The following is a 21,055-nucleotide window of genomic DNA, read 5'->3' as shown; positions in this document are numbered from 1 at the left end:
GAGCCTGATCCAGTGACTGGCCAGTCTCCCAGTGAAAAGCCTTTTCCTAATGTCCAGTCTGAGCTTCCTCTGACACAGCTTCATTCTGTTCCCTTGTGTCCTCTCCCTGGTCACCAGGCCAAGGTCAACATGTCCCTCTCTGCTGTCTGCCTGGAGTAGTTGCCGAGGGTCATGAGGCCATCCCTCAGACTTCTACAGGCTGAACAAGACAAGGGACCTCAGCCACTCTTCCTAAGTCTTGCCCTCAAGACCTCCTCTGCACACTCTGATAGTTTGATGTCCTTCATAGATTGAGACACCCAGAACTGCACACAGTACCTGAGGTGGGGCCATTCCAGAGCTATGCAGTGTGGAACAGTCACCCATGCCCAGCTGGTGATGCCCGACGTTCCCCAGGGCACGGCTGGCCCTCCTGGCTGCCTGGGCACTGCTGACGCACGCCCAACTTGCCGTCAACCCAAACCCCCAGATCTCGCAACATGGATGTGCTCTCCAGCCTAAACAAAGAAATAACTTTTTCAGAGAAGCTTTTAATAAGGCTTGCTAAATAATTTAGGCCCATGGCTCATTTAGAACCCTCTAAGGCTTCAGTTTTCTTTAATTGATAAAGACTTATAAAATGTGACTCAAAATGACAATGTTATTTGATGATGATTCATAAAGCATCACGCAAGTTTTTAATTGCACCTATGCTATTGCTAGTGATAGATAAGGGAATGACTACTAATGACCTAAGAAGAAAAAACTATTACTATGAATTTTATGTACTTTAAAGCAGCTCTATGTTTTTATCACTTGTGTTCAAAGAGTAATGTGATTTTCCACATGAAGATCTTTCAATATAAACTTCAAGTGGAAAAGAAAATTCAAATATTTAAATTCAAATTCTAAGTTAATTTTAAAAGATTCTTAATAAATTTTGAAAGGTTAGGTTAGTATTAAGGGGTTTTGCTCTGTTTTGTTTTTATTATGCAATAAATGTTATTTGCCTAAACACTTTATTATGTGGTATATTTAAAAAGCACATAGAATACAGAACACTGCACTCTGGAAAGCATTTGTGTGGTGACAAGAGAAAAGTCCTGTAAAAAATGATTGAATCCTCAAAAGGTATATAAACCAATTCAAAGGAAATTTTCTAAGATACTGGTTTTGTTCTTACTTCATCCTTGGCTATCTGCTCATCAAGGCATGCATCTCACCTGTAGCAAGATTAATTTATGCAAAATACAGCTTACTAAAATTGTCAGATTATTATTTTTGGTGGAATTACTCTTTCTAGCTTGAAGAAAAATGAAAGGTTTTTCATTCACTTCCATAGCGGTACTTCTCATTTTTTGCATGCATAAACTTGATGGATATGTTTATCTGTTTTATCTAAGCTACACATCTATACAGTATACATATTTTTTCTCAAGTGGTGCCAGCCATATGTTTTTGCATGTGTACTTTATATGAGATGCATATTCTCTAAATTCAGAGCACTTAATTCCTGACTACTGAGAGATCCAAATGTTTGTAGCTTTATACTTCAAGTAGTCATTTATGCTGATACAAACAGCACTTTGTGCAGTTGCTTACAACTTGAAAATAACCATAAGTGTTTGGAATTAATTACTTGCACGTTTTAAAATGTAATTTGTAAATCACATAGAGTTTGAATTCATGAAGCCTCAGGCACTATCTGCTATCAAATTACTGCAAGCACAGTGATGTGCTAAGATTCCTGAGCAGTAACTCTCTCAAAAGCATAACATAGAGAAGGCTGTGGCCAAAAATGATGATCAGTCCAAGGAGGCCAACTCACTCTGGGACCACCTGTGTAAGGCCAGACAGTTTGTGTCCTACCCTATGAGCAGCGTGGCCACATCCTGCCTGCCTGCACTCACTTAAGCAATGCATTAGGCTTTACTATTCAATAGTCTGGTTGCCTTAGCCTGTGTGCCACTTGTGATAAAGGAAATACCCATATCTGTCAGAGCGAAAATACTCTTTGGTTCAGGCTGGTTTCTGTGGTCTTACCTAGATGACCAATGTTCTCTTTCTGTGTTAGCTTGACTTCTTGCAAACCTCTTCAGAATGGTGTTGTGAATAGATTAAAAGGCTATGTATCCCGTTGGGCAGATAGTGTAGTAGTCTGAGTTCCTTCAGCTGTCATGCACAGTGTATAAATTTAGATTTTTGCATGTGGTTGCCAGTAATAATAAACTACATTTCAGCTGCAAAATTCTGAGCTTTAGAGCTCAAAGATTATTCAAGGGCTCTGTAGCAGGAACAGTGAGGAGTATTTTATTTAACACTAGCATGATACTTAAAGTCAGTATAAACAATGAGAGATGGTATAATTGAGGATGCTGTCATACAAAAATTTAACAGCAGCAACTACTACCAAAGAGATATGGCTGACTTAGGATTTTGCTTATCTTGCTGGTTAGTCTACATGGGAAAAGTCTGCCTGATACCTTTCAAGAGTACAGGTGGAACTGTTATGTTTTAGAAACTGAAACTTAAAAGTGCAGGTACAGGATGTAAAACAATAATTTATTTTTTCTTTTCTGGGTTAGATGATGATCTGAAATGGAGTGCTAGAAAGTTATTTTAAAAAATAAACAAAACACAAAGAAACAAAAAAAGCAAAACTGCAACAGCAACAAAAATCCCCCAAAACACACACACTCACACACAGAAACACTGGAAAAAAGAGGCATTTGACATATCATTCAGTAACAAAGCTCAATTCTCCTTTCTGATTTATTATAGATTTTCCATAGATTTCAAATTATTTTAATCTTTGAATGTATTATATACCAGGAAATTTTACTCGGATTCTCAGCTTTAATTGTGGTTCTTTAATTTTTACTTCCTTTCCCCCTTTCATTCCTCAGCAGTACAATGGCCCTTTCAATATGCACTGTATAAAAAGCTAGAAATTGAGGAAGGAATCACAGAAATGGCCTGATTTCACAACAAAAAAGAAATCTTTTAGGAAAGTCTATTCTAGTTTCTATTTCTTCATTTTAAAAAGGAACAAACATTATATATATCAGGGTCTAGAATTTAAGATATGAAATTTAATGAAGAAACATGACCTCCTCTGAAAAATTTGTGTGCCGAAAAATTTGTGTGCCAAAAAATTAAATCAATAAGGCTTTGGTAGTCAAGGTTATGTCACATTTGTGTACATCAAAATTTACTTTTGCATGTAGAAATGTAAAGATTGAGCCATTCAGCAGCTTTCTCTCTTCTTTTTAGTCAAATTTATGCTCTATACATTACTTAAACATTAAAGATATTATTCTGTTTCTGCCTTTTTTGAAATTCTTCCTTTTACTTCTGTCACTTATTGGCTATTTACCCCCTTTTAATAGTCTCCTTTTTCTCATGTCAAGACCAGTATTCTTCTTCCTTTGATTCACAAATCCTTTTTTTCTTCAAATATTTCTTTAAAACACACTTTCACTGACAGGGTTTCAATCATGATTGAGAAGAGCAGCTCTACTCCTACCCTTTTCTGTTGTCTTAATTAGTTATTCAGTTAGTATCCTAATTAGACTATAAGTACTTTGTGTTATGTACCTTGCCAAGATATGTGTTTTGAATCTCCACATGCACTTATAGTATGCAAATAATACCTAATGATAGTAGCAGTAAGTAAAGATGATAAAAGAGATAAAAATAAAATGCTTCTCTTCTGATCCTTCTCCTTTGCAGAAATATTTTTAATTACTATTTCTTTGGCTTTCATTGCCACATTATCAAAAAGCAAAAACCACCTGATGAATTTTTAATTTCTCACGTTAATGAATTGCATGGTGACATATTTTCTTGGGTTGGCAAGAAAAATACAAGACATTTGCTAAATCCTTTGTCAAAATATTAAATAACATTCAAGATTTAGGAGAAAATTCCTGTGGTTTTCATTTAAAAAAATGTTAATAATCAGTAAAAATATACATTATTAACTGATGATGCTTGAACCTTGGAAGGTCCATCTGGCAACAAAACCTTCTGAATTCATTTGTAATCTGTAAACATCCTGATTCAGAACCAAAAAAACAAAAAGAGAAAGGATAGTATGATGTTATTAATGCTTCCTAGTTTAGGACAGTGAAAAATACAGGAATTGTTTTTCTGCTTTTTTTTTTTGTTATAAGAAATAAATGAAAGAAAATAATTGTTCAATATTTTAAAATTTGTATCACAAAGAGTCTAACTGTGTTTCTGTGATTTTGCGTCCAGTTCTTTATTATGCTTCTTCTGTGCACGCATTTGCAGGGCTAGGTTCTCCAAATCAGCTCATAATAGGTGTCCCTGTTAACATTCATTCTTGTTTGGCCTGGTGCTGAAGTGATACAAACAAGGAAAAAAAGTCAGAAAATCCAAACCAAAAACCTCTGCTGCTTAAAGGCCAGACAATATTCCATTTCATTCACCTGGACAATATTTTGTTTCTGTGTGTGCATATTTATGGGTCCTCAGTGAGTAGAGAAGGTCTGGGTTTATAGCAGAAGGATGGTGCTTCACTTTTTTGAAGTGCAGCTTCATTAGTAATTGATATTCTGTTTGTCAGCTGAAGGAGCTTGTGGAGGGACACTGCGTGGGACAAGTGGAACTATTTCAAGTCCACACTTCCCTTCTGAGTATGAAAATAATGCTGATTGCACCTGGACCATATTGGCTGAACCAGGAGACACCATTGCTTTGGTCTTTACTGACTTCCAGTTAGAGGAAGGATATGACTTCCTAGAGATCAGTGGAACAGAAGCACCATCAATATGGTAAGTTGAAGATCTTTTAAAGATCTCATTTCCTTTTTTTTTTTTTTTTGGTACCTAACTGAAAAGATGCCAGAAGATATTTAAGATATTTTCTACCTATTAGCAATGACCATTTTTTATGCTTCTTTTCTGGTCCCTTTCATCTTTCAGAATTGAAAATAAAAATAGTTTCCTTCTGTTTCATTCCACATCTTTGTCCTTCCTCTTATTTTCCTTCATCTGCCAGAGTTATATTTGTACAGTATCTTATCAGTGAGAATTTAATTCATGTTGCATATTTGAACTTGGTATAAGAATATTTTTTGATGTTGTGTGTTGAATGACTTATTATGGTATTGTACTTCAGCAATGAAAGTAGTGAACAAAAGTCAGCCTGAGTAAAACAGGAATATATAGACACCTAATAGATGGCATCTTATTCTAAACAGGCTGTAATTCAGTCTCACTATGTGTATGCATGTATGCAAGCATTACTATCTTATGTTAGCTGATGTTAAAACTGTTTGCTTAGCAATATTAGGGATTAGTAATTGTAATACCAAATCTATGTTCTCTGTACTAAGTAAAAGATGATAGTTCTGCCTGTGGGAATGGATTAAGCTGTGGAACAGTTTGTATTATAATTTCTTTGCAGCCTACATATGCAGGCTTTTCATCCTTTTCATCTCTGAGAATGTCTTGTGCTTGACATGCACCATTGCTATAAAATTTAGCCTAGAAAAATGTAGATCTTCTCACAGATGACTGATGGTTATTATCTTTAGAATGCCTTTCTAGAGATAGGAAGCAATCTCACTATTATTTTGATGTCATAACAGGCTAGACAGTGCAATATATATTTATAATTGTGAAGTTTTAGCTAGCATCAGATCTTCTGAAAATCTGTCAATAAAAATGTGTGGCAACTATTCTTGACAGCTATGTAAAAACCTTGGTTTAAAGACACATGTAGATCTATGTCACTGATGCCAAGATGATTTTTAGCCTTTTCTTTTATATACTTTTTATATAAATTTTAGGTATCCTCAGTATTCTTAGCATGCATACTTGTAATTCCTTAAGTCTGATAACTTAGCAAAACCTGAGTATTTTGTTAGGCCAAGAGACCAAACACCCTAAAGGCCTTGTAGTAGGAGGCCAGAAAACCCCACACTATCTTGGAAAACCAAGGTCCTCTCTAGAACATATCCTGTAAACATATCCTGAGTTTTGGCCCATCCAGGGGGGAATTCTGTCGTCCTGTTCTTTTAAAAGTGTTAAAGTTATTTAAAAAGTTTTCTATGCCTTCTGATATTTACATATTTATATTGGAGTTTCTCATGCACTGTCATGTAAATAATGATTGTTTTGCACTCTTCTTTGTGGGAGGAGAGAATTGATGGACTGTTGTGTAGCATCCCAGATTTGGGTGTAGATTAGGGGTTCTAATCTGTGTTAGCTAGCCGAGCTCTGTGTACCCCTGTGCACCCCCCAAATTCCCCCCCACAGCGGCAGTTCTCTCCGGGTCTCTTACTGTTGGAGCTTCAGCCCGTCACTCCTGTAACCACTCCCCGTCCCATCCGGAGACTTCGGTGTCTGTCATCCCGATCCCGCAACCCGTTTGCTCCGGGGCCCGGGTCCGCCCCTGTCACATCCCCGTTGGTCACCGTGGTCCTCGTCATCGCCACGGCGCCTGTCCCCTTTGGGCAGGAGGGCTTCTGCTCTCCTTGCCCCACCCCCGATAAAATCCCACGCCTCCCGAAACTCGGGGCCACATTCCCCCACACAGGCACTGGAGGCAGGTCGCAACCTCTCTGTTGCATCTCCCTGCAGCCATTAAAAGACTTTCAGCCTCCCTCGTGGGTGAATTGGACATTTCCTTCGCTTCTTTGTCAAAGTCCCTCGCTCGCTTGCGGCAGCAGAAGCAGTGGCCAGCCCCGCCCAGACCGCAGAAGGGAGCTGTGTCCAGGAAAAACGGCGAAACCCGGATCCCGGAGAGAGATGGTGCCGCTCCAGGCACTGGAGCTGCCCGGGGGCCAGGGGAAAAGAACGGAACGCCACACTGTTGGTTTGACCAGTGTGGTTGGAGAGGTAGTAATTTCATCTTCCAATCCACTGTCACTTTTGGAATTCTATATATTGCGAGGTCAGAAATAAAACTTCCTCTTTTCCTTCTTTTGCATCAAGTGTGAACGTGTGAGTTATTTTGTATTGTAGAGCAACAGAATTCCTCAGATGGAAGAATATCACGCCATTCACCCAGGCCTCCCATTGGCTCATCCTTGCTAGATGTTCTAATTTGTAAAGTCTATAAATTGTATATGCAATCTATCATGTGTGTGCATTGCAGCACATTCCACCTTGGCAAAATGATGCACCATAATGATCCTTATTAAATACCAAGGTAAAAACCCCTTATCCCTTAGGCATGTCTGGTGCTCAGTTTTTTAAGACGAGGAAAAGACATCATCACAAGATTATTCTCTAACATTTCCACATGCACAAAAGTGTAATGGCAGTCAATGAAGCAGTTTGGTATCAAATAAAGTGCTCATGCCTGAAGAACAATGTGTGAATACCCCCTTGCCTCTCACTCATGCACAAACATGCACAACAATCATCAATGCAAAGTTTTCTTCTTAGGGGTTCTAAGGATCAGAAACGGAAATCTTGAAGGGGAAGATCTAATGCAATTTTGCTACAAAATATAAAAGTATGTCCATTTGATTTTGTTTAAGATACTTTATTAGACACTTTATAACATATTGTGCTTTTGATTTCTGGTAATAGATAAAGTAGAATATGAGCAAAAGACATTGGAATCATTCTGCATTGATCTCATGCAATATTGGTCTGTTTTACATTGGAACAGATTTATAATAAGAATTTTATTTCTCCTAGAATACAATCTCAACATTTTTCTTGTTTTCTGTGATATGCTGGAGATCATTATTTAGCACTGATCACTAAAACCTGGATTCATTGTGTGTTCCTAAGGTCATGGAATCATAATATAATTTGAGTTGTAAGGGAACTTAAAAGACCATCTAGTAATACCCCTCTACTGTGATCAAGGACATCTTTAACTGGATCAGGTTGCTCAGTCCTGACCTTGAATGCTTCTGGGTGTAGATATCTAGCACCTCTCAGTGCAACCTTTTCCAGTGTTTCTCTACCCTCACTGTCAAAAAATGTCTTCTTTATATGTAGTCTAAATCTACCCTCTTTAAAATCATTACTCCTTGTCCTATCAGATCAGATTCTTCTTAAAAAATCTGTTCCTCTCTTTCTTATAAACCTCTTTTAAGTACTGAAAGGCTGAAATGAGATCTCCACCAAGCCTTGTCTTTCCAGGCTGAACAACCACAACTCTCTCAGCCTTTTCCTATATGAGAAATGCTCAAGATTTCATTCATTTTTGTAGCCCTAATTTGTACTTGGTCGAACAGGTCCATGTCTTCCCTGTGCTGAGACACAGAGCTGGATGCAGCACTCCAGGTGTGGTGTCACCAGAGCAGAGCAGAGGGGCAGAATCCCTTCCTTTGCCCTGCTGGCTATGGTGTTTTTAATGTAGTCCAGGAGACATTTGGCTTTCAGGGCCACACATGTTCAGCCTCTCATTCCCCAGCACTCCCAAATTCTTCTTGGCAGAGCTGCTCTCACTCTGTTCATCCCCCAGCCTGGACTGATACGAGGGTTTGTTCAGACCCAGGTACAGGACCTTACACTTGGCATTTTTGACCCTCATGGGTTTTCCATGGACCCACTTCTTTTCAAGCTTGTCCTGGTACCTCTGGATGGCATCCTATTCTTCAGGTGTGTCAATGTCACCACACATTTTGGTGTCATCAGCACACTTATTCCCAGTCTTCATGTCACAGATGAAGATACCATGAGCAGTAGTGGTATCAGTGATACCAGTGCAGGATTAGTACAGGATCACCGATGAAAGTCTGGAGAATCTATGGGGAGTTTCATAAGAAATGTTTAAAGGATTATAGGAAAACTTGCAATGAAGCTACACATTCATCTATATTTAAGCCAGAAGAGTTACCATAGCGACATTAGAGCCATGCTAAATGTAGTTCATTCTGTAATATGCTAAAATCAGCTGTGTGTTTAAATGGGAAGATGGTCCATGCTTAAAACTAATGGTCTAGGTGTGTTATCATCTAAAAATGTGACTTTTTTTAATTGCTCCCTTTTATTGTATCTGGAATCATGTCAACAGTTTTAGACATTAATTCTGTATTAGGAATCACATATTCCATTAGCACGGTCTGGTAATTAGGATTATTTTTTCTGTTAAAGGAATATTTGCTGTGGAATAAGTGAAAAGAGACACATATATGAGCACTGTAAAAGCTAGAAAGAGAGCAAGAATTAAGAAAGTAATTTCAGACTGATTATTCTTTAGTGTTTTGGTGTATGATGCAATATGTCTGGATTACCCTCTCCAAACATACCAGCAAGGTTAGAAGCAGTTCCAGCATGATTGCAGTAACAGGATGGACGTAGTTTTTTAAGTACAGCAATGGAAATGCAAGATCAAGTGGAATCTAAATGCTGAAGGACAGTAATTTGATGTATTTATAAAATATGCATAATAACATATATATGTTATAGTAATTATATAGATTATACATTTTACTCCTATATAATACTAATACTTTTATGTTAGTATTATGCCACACGCTTCTAAAACTTCTATAAGATGTTCAGTTAATTTCCATTTTATATAGCTGATCATTTGTTTCTTTTCCAGTGCATTAATAAGGAAGAAGAGATTTGTTTACCTTTTTTTATTTTTAAAATCATTCATATGGCCCATCCTAATGGAATTAGTTTATAAAAGAGTTAAGACATATTTCTTTTATGTGCATGATACAGTTAGAATGTCTAAAGCTATTCAAGGTTCATTTGTTTGGGGATTTTTTTGGTTTGCTTTGTTTTTTGTTGCTTTTTTTTTAATTAGAGAGCAGTTATATAGCTCTGGATCTTGAATGAATATAGGTGACCACATTTTTAATTCTGCTTTGAATCAATAGAAGTGTCAACAGGCTTTAAAAGAGGAGCATCAGTGCAAAATGAATGTGAAGGACATAGAAAAGCCTTTTTAATCTGTAAAAGAAGTATAAATATTATCAGTTAGACTATAGGTGAAACAAATCTTTTTGAATTTGAATAATTTTCTTAGTTTGATATTGCATAAGGAGTTTTAGGTGTGAAATAAGTTTATTTTGAGTTGGTAAGCTATTGCTTGCTATGCTCCAAACAGTACTAGTGTTTTTGATAGCATAACAGAAAGACTGCCTCTGCTATGTGTGGAGCCTATCTCCAAGTCCACCAAATTGTTGATCTTTTTAGTCTGAAGGGCTCCTGTGTTGCTAATTATTAGAATATAAAAAAATAATCTGAACATTGAATATAACTTTTAAAATACTTCTAAACATGTCCCTTTATACATCTGCATAAGTTATATGGTACTTAAAATTAAATCAAAGTTGGATCTAAAGATAATATTAAGAAGTATCTCAAGTATCTTAGAAATCCAGACTTTAGCTTAACACAGCTTTGAAAAAGAAATCTATTACTTAGGGAAAGCCTCCTATTGAAAATATCTTAATCATTACCAAGACTCTTTCTCGAGATGGAATTTTGGGTTTCTTTATTATTATGTGTAGGTTAGGTAAAGCTGGGCAATTCACATGGGCATAGGAAGGCCAGGCTCAGGCTTCTTCATGTAAGTGTGGCTGTGCCATAATTTTTACAAAATCATCAAAGACTGTTATACTGTACATGAAAGGTGATTATGACACTAAGAATAATTCTGAAATTATTACTTTTTTAATGAGGAATCCTAATTTTGAACAAATTTTGTTCAAAAAACTTTTTTTGTCTTTGACATTACAATATTGATTTTTTCTTACTGTGCTTCAATTTAAACTCAAAATTAATATCCTTCACATTTTTGTCAGTATTTGCCAATGCAGGAGAATGAACACTTCATACTTTTTAGTCTAAATTAATTTCCTAATACTATTTAAAATTACCTTTAAGGTTATTCTGACTTCCTTATAAATCATTTCAAAATCATAGTGAAAAGCCATAAAAATTTATGTGGATATGAGAGTGATTTGGAAGCAGCGCTAATGAACTGCTATAATCTTGGCATACAATTTGACATAAGTACCTGATGTAATCTGAAATTCACTTCTTGTTTCTGTGCTAATGAATAACTCCTATAACTGCTGGATACTATTTTGTGTTTCTTAGCTAAATACGCCAGTCCAAACACTCAGATACATTTAAAAATAGTAGGATTTAAATTTGTATGCTTTCTGTCCTCTTTATAGATCTGTTGTTATCTTAATTACCACCCTCCTTGTGAAAGGCCTATAGCAAAGTGATGCATGAGGTAATGGAGTGGTCTAGATCACCTTTTTGATAGACACATATGGCAGTAGAGCCAGACATCTGAGCCGAGTGTTTAGCTCAGAATTACAAAATTAGACAGCTGACGAGCACCATCTATTGGTCTGCTGTTAAAAGATGTATCGCTTGTGGATCACCTTCAATAAAATAGTTCTACACCAGAAAATGGCTTGGGACATACCTGTGCTGATATAAGGCAATATTTTTTGTTTCCTTCTCTATCAGGTGAGAAAAGGTACGCCATGGCCATGCAACAACGGGAAGGCAGTTAGAGTCCAGATTTTTAATCTGATGAAACTATTCATTTTTTATTAATTTATGTATCATTGCTTACTTTTTTAGCCTCTTTAGAGACATCATGACCATCATGCCTTTTTTTCGTCACCAGGGAAATTCTGCAAAGTTATATGCTTGTCTTGAAGTTACTGGTAAAGGGTTCTCTTGCTGCCTGCTAGTTTTTGGGAGCTCTTACCTTTCTCTAGTTTTTAAGTGGATCTCCCCTATTAGATGTTTTGGTTAGGAAACCAATAGTTTAAGCTTCTCTATTGGATAACTTTTCCATCTGACTTGCCATGAACCGTTTTTTTTTCAGGAAAACAAGTGACACAGTTACCCTCAAATTCTTTCTATTGGCTTTCATGTTGCAAAGTTTCCACTTACCATGTAAAATTACATAATCTATGACATGTGAAAATTAGCAATAAAGTTATCTAGCACTTGAACCCAACCTATTGAATATATATAGCAACACAAAAATGTTGAAAACTGATTTACCATACACCACTATTCAGTTCCAAAACCCCCAAGATACATTGGAGGGACAAAGAAATTTTAAGGTGAATGGCTAATGTAGATTGTGTGCCAGTATGAAGAGCTTTTTAAGAAAAAAATTATCAAAATATATAGTGATCCAGACAGAACATTGCAGACTTTTAAATTCATAATTTGTTTATTTACCTGATTAGAATGAAATTGCTGTTAATTAAATATATTTTACTAACAGATTTCTTCCATACATATTCTTTCTAGGTCTTACTACAGCAGGTATCATCAGAAGGGATTTTCATATTGAAAACTGAATAAATAACGGAAAAATCCCCAAAATAAGTAATATGGCAAACACCTTGTCCCTTTAAAAGGCTTGATGGAATTCATCTTTTTCCCATCTTCTAAGCCCTGTCAGTTGCTGCCTTTGGTACTGATGCTTGTTTCTCTGCATTTCTCCTAGCTGCTTTTTTGTTTGTAATACCTATGCTCCCACTGTTCCCTTCCCTCCCAAAAATGTGTCCTATTTCTGCATTCTCACTCAGCATTTCCTGCTGTGTTAAATGTTTTAAGCTTAAAATCTATTAAAATCTATACCAAAAAAGAATGGACAAATCATTGTTGATCCTGGTTTCTGGTAGATAAAGGGTTGAAAAACATATATCCCCAAGCATTTTTTTTAAAAGTCAACCATGTGCTTTAGTCATAATCAAAATATTTGCAAACACAGCACTGAACTTGAATTACTGTGCAGTTGTGTGATCTTGGAGACAACGTCTCACTGGTCTCAGAGCTGTTAAGCACAGTCTCAGACAGGAGTATCCCCACTCACGTATTAGGGAATTTATACAGAAAATTGGCAGAGTGTTTTGCAGAAAACATCAGCTATGTATACTAAACATGTCATACAGGCAATTGGTGTACTCTAGTTCTAAAACTATTGCTCTCCAGAGTCGTTTAAAATTCCCTGAGTGGGAAATAGCAAGTTTTAATTCAGTGTCTATAGCCAGTTCTTGTTTTATTTTAAAAGCAGTTGCTAAACCCATACATAAGCAGATAAACAGCTTCTTCACTCCTACTGCTTTCCTATAATAAGGATTAATAAGCTGATATCATCAGTGACATATCTTGTACTTGGCTATATTTATCAAAATCATCATGTTCTAAAATGGATTTTCTTCAGGCATTCAAATGCCTACTTGAAAAAATGAATTATCCACAGTTATAAGTAAATTGTTAGCAGGCTTGGGGATACACAGTGAACACTGCTCAGTATCTTTGGAGTCTATGTAAATTCAAAAAAAAAAATTGCATCGATGAGATGGGTACTGAACAGTTCACCCTCCCTAAAATTTATGTAGGAGAGAAGATGAAACCTGACTATGGTTAAGAAAGCAAAGCTGAAGAGAAATTGGTATCTTAAGACAGTGTTGCATTTATTTCCACCATCCTGGGCATTATCTTCCTGTTGCTTTCAGCTTCCTAGTGACATTTTTTTACAATATTTTGATACAGAGGAATGTGTCTGGTTGTTGTGGGGTTTTTTGTTATTTACGTGTATAATAATAATGTAGTATATAAGTGAGTATAAATAAGTATATAAAGAGATTAAGTCTTCTATTTGCAGTGATGAACCTGCAGATACTAATTGTTGAAATGGTCATAATGAAGAGAAGAAAAAAGAGTGCAAGTAGTGGTTTCAAAAATAAGCTGAAATGTAGCATCCAAATTTGTATGTAATCTCTGAGATGCTGGCATTGCACTGGAAGAAATGAAGTGTTGGAAGGAATAAGGACCGCAGTTTTCCATCCTATTATATATTGTGTGTGTATATATATATATATTATCTTGAGGTTAATCTGATTTTTTAAAAAATAAGATTGTATAGAGTCCTGCTACAAAGACAAATCTCAATAAGTATGTTTAGTTTATGATAATACCTCATAGAAATCTTGCAAAACTTCTTAGGCTTGTATTTGAAGAAAGTATATCTGAAATGCATCACTTATTTCTTGTCATTTTTTTCATGCTAAATAATATATAGAAAAATACATATTAGTATCTATATGCATAAAAGTATGGTGAAGGTTTTGCAAGGATTTTGACCTTAAAATAGATAGGAGGGTAAGTATACTTCATGCTAATACTAGTGACTGAACCCATAATTTCTTGCCTGTGTTAGCTGTAAGGACACAGAGACCACTTAGCTGTTAACACCAGCATGTGAGTCGTGTATGAAGTGAGAAGTACAGAGGCACTAAATTGACACTTAATTCACAGAACACTATTGCTTTCTTTGCACCTATTAATTTACAGCCTACTGTGCTGAAGAGGCACAAAGGCTTCATTCATAGCACATCACAAACTGACAGGAACATAAGAGTGAGAGAACTCTCTTAAGGAAGCACTGTAACCCACAGTATAATTTTCTACTACATTTAAAAGAACGTAAAAAAGAATTAGACATTTTAAATTAAGTATATGAGCCTGGTTTAAATACATTAAAAGAGAGCTCAGATTGCTTAAAATACCACTGCTTTACTATCTTTCTAAATAGATTTTATAACCCTGGGGTTTCAGCATGATCCTAAAATATCCTTCTACTTGGTGTGTTGCATTATTCTAGAATATCTATACCATTAGCTTCATTAACTCACAAAATTCTTGACACTGGATTCAGGAAAATATGTTTCAATGGTGAAATAGTTCATACCATTATAATCAGATGAGAAACTTAGAGATATTTAAGAATTGCTAAATTTCTTGGTTTTACACAGTATCTATCTAATGCACTCAACCTGAAGAGTAAAACAAAACATACAAATATTTTGACTTCTGGAATGTTACTTTAAATTCTTCCCCTCCCTCCCCTTTTGCCATAGAGCCCTGCTGGGAATTCTAGGTTTGCATGCAATAATCACAGTAGTTCTGAAAAAAACACACCTACTCACTGAAAAAAAAACAAAAAAACCAAAACAAAACTCAAAACAAACCAGCAACCCCCCTCCAAAAAAAAAAAACAAAACAGAAAACCACAACCCAACAAACACACGAGCAAAACCAACTGGAATTTAAACTGGAGCTTTCCAATCTATATTTCTTTTGAGGTCTGTGTTACCACATGAGAAGGAAAAAGCTCAATAGAGAAAATTTTGCTGTTAATATGTGTCTCCATATAAATATGTAGTCTCAAACTTGTAGAAGTAATACAGTTCAGTTCATCTAGTCAAATTACAATTTACCAAGTTCAATATTGGTACTAGTAGATCAGTCTGGAAAACAAAAAGATATTCCCTGGACCTTATACCAAATTCTAGTTTTGACACTGGTACCTAGTTTAGCAATAATATCAGAAAGGAAATCAATTATGGTGTAAATTTACCCTGACATGGGTAGTGGCATCTTTTCCCATTAGGATCAGAGAGGATGATGAATGGTAATTTACCAAACTCCTCTTTTAAAGCACTGTAATTTTCTACCTTATATTTCACATATATTAGAATTTTTATATTTACTATTGGCATTTTCTAAAAGATATAGAAGGTTTTAATACATAATGGCTTTTTTGACATATGCTTTCAAACACCCAAGTATATGAAAAATTATTCAGTAGGTATTAGCATAGTTGAATGTGTTCTTACTTTCCAGCATATATAATTACCTCAGCAATTATTCATCACATTTTAAGAGAAGAGTAGATTTTTACGATGTAAAAATCAAGTATGAATATAGCTCTGTTTTATTCTCTTCCTGGATGTACTGAAAGCTTCTAAAACATGGTACATGGCAACAAAAACATTTGGTAGGTTGTGTTGTTTTCTTTCCAGCAATATATACCAAAGTAGACATACTTTTCCAGAAAACTCTTCCTGGATTTCCACTCACTGCAAGTTTGTTAGGCTAACTACCCATTACTTTGTTGCGTGTTTTCTCTGCTGAGACCAGTGCTGGGACCTCTAGCAGCTCAGAGTAATCCTGCCAATGAACTGTGCTCAGAGTTAATAAATACCTTGGCCTCTGGTACTTCTGTTTAGTTAGCACACAGAATACATCGATTATTTCTTTGACTCTAAAAGAATGTTAAATTGAATTTAAATAACATGTTTATTGATGGCTACTCTTTTTCAAATGCCTGCACAGTAGGCTAGTGATTTGACTTAATGGATTTTCTGCATAGGTCTGCACTTAGAAAATACTGTGTTGTTATGTATCTCTGATTTTTTTAAAGAAGTAGTTGCAGCACAGAATGTTTAGATATGGTGTCTAGTGGTGACTGAGATATTGTTTCTGTTTATCAAGACTCCCAGACAGGCCGGGGAAAAGACAATCAGTGAGGAAGGCAATTTGACCTGAATAAAAAGAAAACACAAGGATTTTGCTAGTTTAGCCAAGCTTGTGACAGCACCAAAATGAAGAGTGAGAATTTCAGATCTAAACCATCTAAACAAAAATGGAGGTACTAATGGTTCCTTTTTAAACAGTGGATGCTGATGAGCATATTAACTGAAAAACTATTCCATGTTCTGATAAGATTGGCAAATTATTTCATCCCACTTTTAATGACGCAAGGAGAAGAGACAGAAAAAAAATGCAAGTTTTCCTCACCAGAACTCATATTAGAAAAATTCAATTTTGGAATGATGTGACCCTAATACTAAAATATTTTGATCAGAAACACTACAGTAAAATATTTTGTGAAGACTGAGTAGTACAGTGGATTATTTAATTTTAAATTTATGCAAAATCTCATTTAGAGATACATGATTGTCTGCATTTGGAGGAGACGGATCATATGGTTTTGTTTTGTATTCAGAGCTTTTGTAAGTATGATATTGAAATAAAGGCTCTATTTCTGGTATTGTTCTATATCAAGGAAAAAGACACATTTGTTTTAGAACATACCCATTTTTGCACCTTTACCTTCAAATTAGGAACAGGATCAAATCCCTGAAAAAAACACTTAGGAAGTAGCATGTAAATTAATTCAAATAACTTCAAGTAACTAAACTGTGTATTTAGTTGCATCATCGCAATAATCAACTTGTTCATCACATCAGAAGCTTTATTCTTCCTAGGATTCTTCTGAGCTTTCTTCCACTCAAGCCTTGTCTTATTTTAGCTGATTGAAGTGAGAGTAATGTAGTTTAAAATGCATGCAAGAACAGAAGTAGGATATATTCTAGCAGAGCATATATGCAGATTTATTGGACTGTCATTTGTCATTTTTCCGTGTTCATAAGAGTTCAGTGATTTTTAAAAAGTTAAGCACTCAAGACTAAAGAATGCCATCTTTAGTTTGACCCAATTTTATATAAAAGTTGACATAGCTTTTTAATTATGCCATCAAGTGCTCTTATTTCTAACAGTGAGACTGAATTACTGTTGTGCATTTAAAGAAGCTAAGGTCAGTAGAACTGCCACTACATATGTTGAGATGAGTTGTGTGCAATATATAGGAAAATAAAGGAATGTCTCATTATTAAAACAAATAGAGTTTCTCTTTAAAATCTGGGATCTTATGCGTACTTTAATCATAGAGTTGCTATGCCATGGTAACTATTAACTATAGACAAGATTTGTGCAAGGTTTTGCCAATACCTTTTGTGGTCCTCATTTCTCATATAATTGGGTTCAACGCTTTCAGCTCATCTGCCAGCTGCATATACTTTGGTGGAGCCATGATGATTATTTAAAGAGGGTCTTATAAAATTATACCAGAAACAAAAAGGAAGGAAAATAACTTTATTTGTAGCTCATGTGCAACCCATTTATGAAGTGAAAAGACTGGCTCCCAAATAAGGGCTTTATGGATTCTAATATTCATATGGAGTGAATTTCATTTCAAGTCAATTATAAGTTTATATTATGATTTACCTTAATGATAGACTTAAAAATTGAAAGCTGATGACAAGAATCAACTGATATAAAAAATGCTTGTCCGCACAACCTCAGCAGTAATAGCAAATGAAGAAGGTGCTCGAGCCCTTCATGTGAGCCCCTCTTACCTAGTTCTCAGTACAATATTACAATGAACAAGCCTTTTTTGAAGTGTGTTAAAGAGGTGTACACAAAACAATATCAGACCAAATTAGAACACTGGAGACAGACTGTTCACAGGTTTAAAAGGATGTTTGAAAAGGAGATATGTAATCAGAAAAGAATTTGAAGATTATTCAAAAGTGGATGTTTGTCTCATCCAAAAGCAGTTTCACAGGTAAAGGTTTAGAGAATTTAAATGCACCCATGCAGAGAAAATACCATATCATACCTAGCTAAACACACCATGGAATCTATGGCTAAGACAAAGAACCAGAATCTATTTCCACAGTTGAAAGAAGCAATGGCTTTGTTGTTTAAGCAAATTTTAAAGTTGACTTTTGAATTTTCTATCTTGTCATTTCTTAAATTAAAATTAAATGTGGGTCTTAAATTAGTAGTGTCATGAGGTCTAAATTATTGCATCCAGCCCAGGGATAAGGTAAGATTTCTAATTTTAATGTACAGGACCTAGATCTAAGGACTGATTATACAAAAAGACATTCTAGTAGTTCTTCTCTTTTCATTGTTACAAAAAAATCCTTTGAAGTAGCAAATCTTATATTTAGTATTGAATGTGTGTGGGATTCCAGAATTTAGCACTATTTACAAGGAGAGTTTCTAAAAATAAGGGTTTTAACTCTTCTGCAGAGGGCAACTATCAAGAGAAATCTTGGTTTCTTAGAAACTGGTATACAGGTTTTCATAATAAATATTTAGAATTAGCATGCTGCCCCCTGGGTAGAAATATGGTAATAGAAAAAAGGGTAGTGTGCTTGCTTCAGCAGCTGTGTTTGAAATCAATCCACTACAGTCCCACTGGGCTGGATAAACCTCTTAAAAATGTTAATTTTTCTGTGTACAGTTAGTAGCAGTAAATCCCTCCAAATCTGCATAGACTTGAGACCTGAATTAATGAGTTTTATTTATATTTGGCATTTATCCACATTCTAAATGGTACTAAACTGGGAGAATCTCAAGTCATTGTCACATTTTAGACATTGATGATTGGTTTAGAACAAAAGAGAATCTATGCTTTAAAAATTTGCTTCTCAGAAGTCTGAAAAGAAAGATTACATGTTTGGTATGAAAATATTAAAAAGAGTTATTCAGATCCGGTTTTCTCCAAATGTTGATATTCTTTCAGAAACTTTTACTTCTCAGGAGTGATAAAAGTTTCCTGTGTGTTCAAAGTATATAAAACAATAATGTTTTTTCATTACTATAATCTGATAAATTCAAACAACAGCTATGAAATTCGTAAATTTAGGAACAAGATATGCCCATTCTAATAATAAACAATTACCTGTGTAAATGAAACCATGAAAGTTCTCCACCTGTACAAGAGCATATTATTTTCAGAAAAATGCTACATAACCCCTGATATAGTGTTTTCCAGTCCTTCAGAGTATTTTGTCATCTGTTAATTATAATTATTTTTAAAAGAAAGCATCTTATTTCCAAGCTTCCACGCATAGCTAGCTTCAGGTTCCAGCCACAAAGTTCTCTCTTTGTCTACAAGACTGAAAACCTGTTACCAGACTCCAGTTCCCAGTAAGTCCTTGCAAACTGTAATCTCACAATTTCGTCTTTGATAATATAAAGGAACTAATTGTATTTAGTTTTTTAGAAAACACCTAATTTTAATTATTCTTTGATTTCTTTTCAAAACCTCTGCAAATATTCTTCGCTGCAAACTGACATTGTAAAATGAAAAAGACCATTACAATAGCAGACGTTTGTTATTTCCCTGCCACCCTCAATGTTAATCAGGTTTTCTCTTGGTACCCCTGTCAGTGTTTGGCTTTATTTAAGTTTTTTCTGGTGTAATGAGGGATAGGTCAAGAATATTGCTTGAATTGTAAAATTTACCCCGTTGATGTACAAGAGAAAAGAAGCAGAGATATGATATGAGTTTGTGTTTTCTGTGAGTTTTATCAAGTTACAACTGGCTAGTCTTACCTTCTACCAACCCAGAAAGCCTCAATCATTCTTGTAATCAGACTTTGTCAGGAACTCTAGCAAAAACAGTAGAAGAGCTATCACAATCAATCATATGAGAACTTGTCCCCTTCAAGATGGGGAGCAGACAGCTCCAGTTAAGTGAAGGAACTCCCTTCCTGCCTTGGGATGCATTTTTGTAGACTACACTTTTTGATAGGTTCTGTCATGAGAATCAAGAACAAATGTCTCATTTTCTATTTCTGAGATGGATTTTTACATTTTTTGTTCTTGGACTCTTATTCCATTCACTTTAGCATTAACCTGTATAAGGCAAATCCAGCTGCCCATTAGGATTTTTAAAGGTAGGACAAAGAAATGAGGGTAAATATATTGAGAGCAGATCCTTTCCTGAGTAGAATATGCTCAGAAAACCAAAGATCCTTGCCAAGAACATGAATTTGTATCAAATAGAGAGGTAGAAACATCCACAACAACATAGAGTTGCCTGTTTGCAGTGTTGAAAAAAGACAGTCTATCCTCAATGAGCTTTTCATGAGACACTAAAGGTCTAGGGGGAATTTGTCTAATTTTGTGGCTGAGAGGCTGTCAGAGGGTTAGAGGGCAGTTTTGGGGAATGCAGCCAAAGAACATCACCATGCCACTCACTGCATGAAGTCTCAAATTTGTTTACAAAGCAAACATATTAGGTTGGGTACATAATGAGAGGAGCTGTCAACTTCCTCTAGGGCAGAGAGGTCCTGCAGAGAGACCTGGCTTGGCTTCCCTCTGTTCCACCTCACGCTTGGTATTCTACACCTTGTATTTAATTACTGTGTATATTCCTCCCGAGTGTCTTTTGGTTTAACATTTTACAGTTTTCTGCATTAAATCACTGGCATGAGCTGCCCATGACCTCAGTCCCTGACTGACTTCTGAACAACCAAACCTAACTGACCTTTCTACATGTGGCTGGAATAAAGACAGCAGTGTTTACTTCTGTCACTCAGCTGTAGAAGTGCAGAATAACACAGTCATTCCTTGCTTATGACAAGTGCTCAACAGTCTTGTGTGTAGCAGGGAGTCGTGTCCTCATGAAGGGCAGGTGCTCACAGAGGTAG

At 35.7% G+C, this 21,055-nt stretch overlaps 1 protein-coding gene across 1 annotated transcript in view; it reads left to right on the top strand.

The window, feature by feature from the left end:
• Positions 1-21,055, top strand: part of CSMD1 (CUB and Sushi multiple domains 1) — a 1,092,711-nt gene that overhangs the window by 562,176 nt on the left and 509,480 nt on the right. The window contains exon 5 of the mRNA XM_068183622.1: positions 4,571-4,778. Coding sequence (XP_068039723.1) covers positions 4,571-4,778 — 208 coding nt within the window. The remainder of the gene's footprint in view (positions 1-4,570; positions 4,779-21,055) is intronic.

This window comes from Anomalospiza imberbis, chromosome 3, assembly GCF_031753505.1.
Source record: "Anomalospiza imberbis isolate Cuckoo-Finch-1a 21T00152 chromosome 3, ASM3175350v1, whole genome shotgun sequence".
Classification (NCBI taxonomy): Eukaryota; Metazoa; Chordata; class Aves; order Passeriformes; family Viduidae; genus Anomalospiza; species Anomalospiza imberbis.
The sequence above is the reverse complement of the archived record's forward strand: the minus strand, read 5'-3'. Positions and strand labels throughout refer to the sequence as shown.